This window comes from Olea europaea, chromosome 15, assembly GCF_002742605.1.
Source record: "Olea europaea var. sylvestris chromosome 15, O_europaea_v1, whole genome shotgun sequence".
Taxonomy (NCBI): Eukaryota; Viridiplantae; Streptophyta; class Magnoliopsida; order Lamiales; family Oleaceae; genus Olea; species Olea europaea.
Genome location: NC_036251.1, coordinates 7,465,279 through 7,473,245, shown reverse-complemented (window position 1 = coordinate 7,473,245; position 7,967 = coordinate 7,465,279). Strand labels below are relative to the sequence as shown.

The 7,967-nt window shown below is 32.1% G+C and overlaps 1 protein-coding gene across 2 annotated transcripts; it reads left to right on the top strand.

Annotated features, from left to right (window-relative positions):
* Nucleotides 1-288: 288 nt before the first annotated feature.
* LOC111410014 (serine carboxypeptidase-like 40) lies at nucleotides 289-6,444 on the top strand. 2 transcript variants are annotated; one of them, XM_023040167.1, is made up of 8 exons: nucleotides 289-708; nucleotides 1,577-1,684; nucleotides 1,768-2,039; nucleotides 2,851-3,111; nucleotides 5,080-5,198; nucleotides 5,349-5,441; nucleotides 5,993-6,098; nucleotides 6,220-6,444. In XM_023040167.1, exons 1-8 carry the CDS (start codon nucleotides 324-326, stop codon nucleotides 6,373-6,375), a joined length of 1,500 nt encoding a protein of 499 aa, XP_022895935.1. In that variant the 5' UTR covers nucleotides 289-323; the 3' UTR covers nucleotides 6,376-6,444. The 2 variants fall into 2 exon arrangements, with proteins under 2 accessions (XP_022895935.1, XP_022895936.1); XM_023040168.1 differs by lacking the exons at nucleotides 289-708; nucleotides 1,577-1,684; nucleotides 1,768-2,039; nucleotides 2,851-3,111 and adding exons at nucleotides 3,362-3,465; nucleotides 3,549-3,820; nucleotides 4,632-4,892.
* The last annotated feature ends 1,523 nt before the right edge of the window (nucleotides 6,445-7,967 follow it).

Below are 7,967 nucleotides of genomic sequence, written 5' to 3'. Positions count from 1 at the left end.
GTTATATAATCGACTCTAAAAGAAAAGATCTTACATCATTTACGGAATTAGCTAAGGAAATAATTTAAATTAATCGAAAATAAGGAAAGATTCTTCACTAATTATAGAATTAATATGTGAAAGAAATAATTTAAAGAATTCGGTAAAAGAATCCCGAATAATATTACCTCAATCTTTTGATGTAGTCAACAAAATTTATTTTGCAAAATCCAAATTTAAAAAATCATTCCAAGGCGTGACGATAGCATATATATATATATAGACGCACACCCCTCAATTGAAGCTCAATCGTTTTCTTCCTCAATTCAAGTTTCTTGACAGAAATGAAACCAAACACAATGGAGAACAAACCCTCTCTTATTCTCTTCGTTACTTTGTTTTTATCGTATTTTACAGCACTGAGTTTCGGAAAGAACCAAATCGAAGCTCTGTCCCACCTGTATAAGGCCAAGCTAAGGAGAAATTCAGGTGTGGACACAAGCCATTTCAATGCCAGCCACAATTTTCTTGGCGCAAAAGTTGATCCTCAGAATGATATGAAAGAAAAAGATAGCATTGAGAAATTGCCGGGACAACCACCTGTTCGATTCAAGCAGTATGGTGGATATATTACAGTGGATCAAAAGGCTGGTAGAGCGTTTTATTATTACTTTGCAGAGGCTCAGCAATCTAAAGAATCTTTGCCTCTTCTTCTTTGGCTTAATGGAGGTATCCTATTTTTTAACTTATTTTTGAGTAATTTCTTGTCAATTGTGTGAAGAAACTATGCAGTTGTTTTTGTTTGATTATTAGGACGTTTCTCTCTCACAAACATATGGTCTCACATGAACACATTATTTAAAAAATAAAAAATAAAATAATAATAATAAATAGATAAATAAATCATTTTGATTCTTCAAGGGAATTACATGTTGTATTCACTATTACCAAGAGTTTAAGTTATTTTTCTTTGTTAATGTTGTTCTTATCCTCGAATTCTCTTTTAAAAACATGTCTAAATTCAAGTATTATAAGGTTTTTGTTTTTCTTAATGATTTTTTGTGTTAAAAACAGTGCACTGAATTAAATAATTAGTACAATTCAAAGTTTTTGGGTGTTGCTTGGTTAATTTTTTGTTAAACTAGGTTTTTTGCATGTATATTGAGTTATGATACTGGAATATATTTTTATATTTTATTGATGCATGTATTGTAGTTTTTTCCCAATAATAAACAAGAAAGAACCAAAAGTTGACTCATATTCCTAGCCTCTGTTTTCTCGGCGTTGATTAAGCCTGATATAACCAACTTTCTAGAAGTAAATTATTTTTTGAATATAGTGTTGATTTTAGTTTTAAGTAAAAAGTTAAAATTTCCAAAATTTTTACATTGTTAACTAAATAAATAATTTACTTATTTTAAATTTTGACTGATAAAATTATTATTATTTTAGCATTATGATTGGCATTCGTTTTGGATAACAATCAATTTATATGTTTATAAATTCAGTCGAAGTTAATTATTAATGTATATCACACATTCATAATTACTACTTATTATTATTCATATATTTTATGGAACTCACCACTATCTCACAGGCCCGGGTTGTTCGTCTCTTGCTTATGGAGCAATGCAAGAGCTCGGACCCTTCCGAGTTAAAAGTGATGGCAAATCATTGTTCAAAAATAAATTTGCATGGAATTATGGTGCGTCCTCTTAACCATATTTTCCAAACAAAACCAGAGAACTCAATTTGCCTTTACCTAACTATTTTCGTTTAATTTCTCAGCTGCAAATGTACTATTTTTGGAGTCTCCGGCCGGTGTTGGGTTCTCATATTCAAACACAACGTCTGATTATGATAAGAATGGAGATCGGAGAACAGCCGATGATAATTTAATTTTCTTATTGAATTGGCTAGAGAGATTTCCGGAGTACAAAAATAGAGACTTCTATATTTCTGGTGAGAGTTATGCTGGTCATTATGTGCCTCAATTGGCTCATAACATTCTCTATCATAACAAGAAGGCCAAGAACATAATTAATCTCAAAGGAATCATTGTAAGTCTCTATCTCTTCTGATGGGTAATTGATTTCATTCTTGCTTGGACATTAAGAAATATTTAATGTTAGAAGCATTATAATAATAGTGTAGACAACTAATTTCATCAGTAAGACTACAACATTTGAATTATTCTAGTGGGCCCTTCCCTCACATGCTGGGAAATAATGACATGTTCAAGGAATTAATAACATATTATTACAATTTCATTTTATTCAAATTTTGCAATCTTGGGACCCTTAAGCTCCATAGCACCTTTTGATTGTTGCCTGGTCTATCATGGCATTGTCAACAGGGTCCCCACCTAACTTTCCTCATTGTGTGGAGCAAAGATGTTGATTGGTTAGTTTCTTTTTCCAATTCAATAAGTACCCTTTTGGTGTGACTTTGTGGAAATCACAAGGAATTTTGGGATACCAAATTTGATTTTGGACCCATTTGATTAATCTAATAAAAGTACATTGTTTAGTTAGAAGAATTTTTAAAAGAAATTGGTTTAATTTTTTCTAAAAATTCTTGAAAGATAAAGCTCTTCTAAAATTAGTTTTCAACTATAAATCAATGTAGTTTCCTTGTAAAGTTCATTTATTTAAAACAGAAGCCCTATCAAATGATTCCTAAGTCGGGTTCATTTGTTTTCACCGAAGGCATGATTTGTGCACAATTTTAATGAATAACATTGATATTTGAACCTAGGTTTTTCACCTCTAGAAGTTTGTATTGTTAAGGAGAATAATTTCTTTTCATTTTTCTTATTGAAATTATATTGAAATATAACTTCTCTCCTTTTTTTTCTTGGAAATAATGCAGATTGGAAATGCTGTAATCAATGACGACACAGATAGCAAAGGGATGTATGCTTATTTTGCAAGCCATGCTTTAATTTCAGATGAAACTTGGTATAAAATCCAAAAATACTGCAATTTCTCCTCCGAGTCCTCTGAAGATTCTGATGAATGCACTGATGCTACTAATGAAGCGGACACAATTGTTGATAGTATAGATATCTACAATATCTATGCTCCCTTGTGCTCTAATACCAGCATTACAGACAAGCCCAAAAAGGCTTCAGTAAGTATTGAAATTAACTAAATTTCTTATGGTCTTATTTGATACGCTAGATTAAACATTAGATAAAACAACTTGCGAATGTTATCATCTTTTTTTCTTAATTTCGTCACATCTCACGTGTAGTTTACCTAGTTAAGAATTAAATAAACAAATTCAGTCGAAGTTAATTATTAATGTATATCACACATTCATAATTACTACTTATTATTATTTATATATTTTATGGAACTCACTACTATCTCACAGGCCCGGGTTGTTCGTCTCTTGCTTATGGAGCAATGCAAGAGCTCGGACCCTTCCGAGTTAAAAGTGATGGCAAATCATTGTTCAAAAATAAATTTGCATGGAATTATGGTGCGTCCTCTTAACCATATTTTCCAAACAAAACCAGAGAACTCAATTTGCCTTTACCTAACTATTTTCGTTTAATTTCTCAGCTGCAAATGTACTATTTTTGGAGTCTCCGGCCGGTGTTGGGTTCTCATATTCAAACACAACGTCTGATTATGATAAGAATGGAGATCGGAGAACAGCCGATGATAATTTAATTTTCTTATTGAATTGGCTGGAGAGATTTCCGGAGTACAAAAATAGAGACTTCTATATTTCTGGTGAGAGTTATGCTGGTCATTATGTGCCTCAATTGGCTCATAACATTCTCTATCATAACAAGAAGGCCAAGAACATAATTAATCTCAAAGGAATCATTGTAAGTCTCTATCTCTTCTGATGGGTAATTGATTTCATTCTTGCTTGGACATTAAGAAATATATAATGTTAGAAGCATTATAATAATAGTGTAGACAACTAATTTCATCAGTAAGACTACAACATTTGAATTATTCTAGTGGGCCCTTCCCTCACATGCTGGGAAATAATGACATGTTCAAGGAATTAATAACATATTATTACAATTTCATTTTATTCAAATTTTGCAATCTTGGGACCCTTAAGCTCCATAGCACCTTTTGATTGTTGCCTGGTCTATCATGGCATTGTCAACAGGGTCCCCACCTAACTTTCCTCATTGTGTGGAGCAAAGATGTTGATTGGTTAGTTTCTTTTTCCAATTCAATAAGTACCCTTTTGGTGTGACTTTGTGGAAATCACAAGGAATTTTGGGATACCAAATTTGATTTTGGACCCATTTGATTAATCTAATAAAAGTACATTGTTTAGTTAGAAGAATTTTTAAAAGAAATTGGTTTAATTTTTTCTAAAAATTCTTGAAAGATAAAGCTCTTCTAAAATTAGTTTTCAACTATAAATCAATGTAGTTTCCTTGTAAAGTTCATTTATTTAAAACAGAAGCCCTATCAAATGATTCCTAAGTCGGGTTCATTTGTTTTCACCGAAGGCATGATTTGTGCACAATTTTAATGAATAACATTGATATTTGAACCTAGGTTTTTCACCTCTAGAAGTTTGTATTGTTAAGGAGAATAATTTCTTTTCATTTTTCTTATTGAAATTATATTGAAATATAACTTCTCTCCTTTTTTTTCTTGGAAATAATGCAGATTGGAAATGCTGTAATCAATGACGACACAGATAGCAAAGGGATGTATGCTTATTTTGCAAGCCATGCTTTAATTTCAGATGAAACTTGGTATAAAATCCAAAAATACTGCAATTTCTCCTCCGAGTCCTCTGAAGATTCTGATGAATGCACTGATGCTACTAATGAAGCGGACACAATTGTTGATAGTATAGATATCTACAATATCTATGCTCCCTTGTGCTCTAATACCAGCATTACAGACAAGCCCAAAAAGGCTTCAGTAAGTATTGAAATTAACTAAATTTCTTATGGTCTTATTTGATACGCTAGATTAAACATTAGATAAAACAACTTGCGAATGTTATCATCTTTTTTTCTTAATTTCGTCACATCTCACATGTAGTTTACCTAGTTAAGAATTAAATAAACGTTACAACTTTGTCACACGTTCATGAATTTGAATGCAGATTGCAAATATGGATCCATGCAGTGACTATTATGTGTATGCTTATTTGAATCGGCCTGATGTTCAAGAAGCACTTCATGCCAATGTCACCAAATTAGATCATGACTGGGAAGCCTGCAGGTAGTCATTCTTTTGACAAATTAAAGATTCTTCAGGATTTAACATGTACATAATAATTGCATAGCATAAATTAATTACTATTCGATTTTAATTTCTCTTGTTGAATGTTTTCGTACACTATAACTGAAGTTAACTCTGATTAAATTGCAGTGATCTCATAACAGAATGGAGTGATAGTCCATCGACAATTATTCCTCTACTAAGAGAGTTCATGGCTAATGGACTTCGAGTATGGATATTTAGGTAATTTCATCCTCTAACTTCTTGTCATCATCTTAAACTGACCTTGAAATTTAAATTTGTCATAGTCGTAGATTTCAGTACGATAATTATAAGGAAACTTATATTATCGGTTACCAGTCTAATGTCTAGTATCAAGTTGATCGCTAACCTTTTGAAAGGAGAAATCGGACTCCAACTTTCATTATAGCTGTAGGATGAGTCCCTAATGATGAAACCGTGAAAATCCAATTTTTTCTTCACGTGCTTCTGACATGTCCAACTTTATGAAGTTGGGTTTCTCAATTTGGATTGGTACTTGAAAATTTGAAGTTGGGCATAAATATGTTAGTGATAATTGACAATTTAACAAAGATTTCGATGGTTTCCGTATTTTAGAATTGATTTTGTAACTGTAAAAATACTTCGAAGATGAATTTGTTCCTTCCTTATACAAACAATTTCGCTAGACGCTTAGAGTCCTCATTGCTATAATTATTTGCAGGCATAAGGTGTATATATGGGAAGAATAGTATATTTTGATTTATTAAAATCTTTATTGATATTAAATGCAGTGGTGACACGGATGGAAGGGTACCAGTAACTTCGACGAAGGATTCTATTAATAAGATGAAACTTGCCACAACAACTTCGTGGCATCCTTGGTTTATTAGTGGAGAGGTAAGCAAATAAACATTTTTATGATCGATTCAGTAACGTGCATATGATCTTTTACTAGTCATAGACGAAAAAAATTCATTTAGCCATCACATATTTCTTAAGAATATGACTCGATTTTCAGGTTGGTGGATATACACAAGTTTATGAAGGAAACCTAACATTTGCCACGGTTAGGGGAGCTGGGCATCAAGTCCCTAGTTACCAACCTGTTAGAGCTCTCTCACTAATTATGCACTTCCTTAGCGGAACTGGGCTCCCCAATTCTTCTAGACAATGAACCTCTTTCACTAACGTTGATTTTTTATGATTGTTAAATGCAATATATAGTGCAAACTATTGCTCCATATGTTCAATTCTTTCAACCAAAATAACGTCCAATGCAGTAAATATTTAATATTGCTCTATTTAGCTTTAGCTTGATGCCCGTGACGATCATAGATCTCTTGCATATATGTTTCGAAGGTTAGACTTGACAATTGACACAACTACGAACAAATTGGACTGTGACTTTTAAATATCGAATATCGTACTCTTGGTATTATTCAAATGATTAGTATTATTCCAAGATAACAAATAACTTTCATACATAGGGGAGTGATTTAATTAAGAGACTTAATAAATTTTTTTTTTTCGTTTTAAAGTATTGTTCCATTAGGTATATGCAATTTGCAGGCAAACTGTAACGCTAAAGACGGTGTTAATGTCATCTATATGTTACCCAAAAAAGAAAAAAAAAAGAAAAAAAAAAGGAAGCACAATAACATTCATAATTGTGTTTGATTAATTTATTCTTCTCCCAAATTTAGGTAATACATTTAAATCTTTGAAGAAAAAAACCTTCAGTAAAAATAAAAATTAAAAAAAATAAGAACAACATGGCGATAAGCATACGACCATTGTTTGACTATAAACTCGACTATATTGTAGAAGGAGAAAATTCACTATGTGAGTTCGTAAATCAGCTCTAAACTCTAGAAAGTCATCCCAAACATATAGGAGTTGCAACGTTGTCTCCAATCTATTTCTGGATTTTGAAAAAGCACCAAATATTCCATAGAAGCAATATATTTGACATAAAATAGTTTTTTTTTTTTTTGAGTTGGAATCCTTTAAAAAGGCATCTCTACTACTTGTATCACATTGTGGATATCAAAAGATATGTGTATTACAGATATATGTGTATAACCATCACTAAACATAGCCATGGCTAGCGACACAATGCACCAGAGTGACATCCAAAAATTATCTAAACTTGAAAGGACACTACATCAATGTTAATTACTGATCATGGGCAAACTTGAAAGGACACTACATCAATGTTAATTACTGATCTGGATACGTATTCAAAATATTGAAATTAAGTGGTAACCACGCCCTTTATCTTCCTATCACGCTGGACGCTACGTGGCACAAGATCATAGTGAGTCTCGTATTCTTCTATCATCTTCTCACATCCGTGCTTCAATAGTTGAGCTGCTAGCGAATTCTTCACTTGCTTGCATCGAAATCGTTAGGCATCACATCAATCTTATTGTGGATCAGATATTCTACATACTTTATCGCATATAGACCACCATTGCAGCTGCAAAAAGATTGGTAAAATTGATTTCACATATAAAATGGTGTAATCTAATAAAATGTCGAATATTTTCAATCACGTGAAAATATACTTAGCCATAGTAATGTTGTAATTAGTCATATTTTCAATTTGCTTGTGATTCCAGAAAGCAGAGGATGGACCATCCGATGCAACTTGTGTTGCGAGTTCATACTTTTAAAGTGTTTATTCATATAGTGCAGATTTAAATAAAGAGTTGCCCTCAAAGTTTTGCATCATTTGCTTGTGCCAAGGCTATCTATTTATCAAAA

Bases quoted from the DNA above. Each gene is read 5' to 3' on its own strand.
- LOC111410014 (XM_023040167.1), top strand. From the start codon at position 324: ATGAAACCAAACACAATGGAGAACAAACCCTCTCTTATTCTCTTCGTT. The intron at 709-1,576 runs GTATCCTATTTT...ACTATCTCACAG, and splicing joins TCTTCTTTGGCTTAATGGAG to GCCCGGGTTGTTCGTCTCTT. The intron at 5,442-5,992 runs GTAATTTCATCC...TATTAAATGCAG, and splicing joins CTTCGAGTATGGATATTTAG to TGGTGACACGGATGGAAGGG.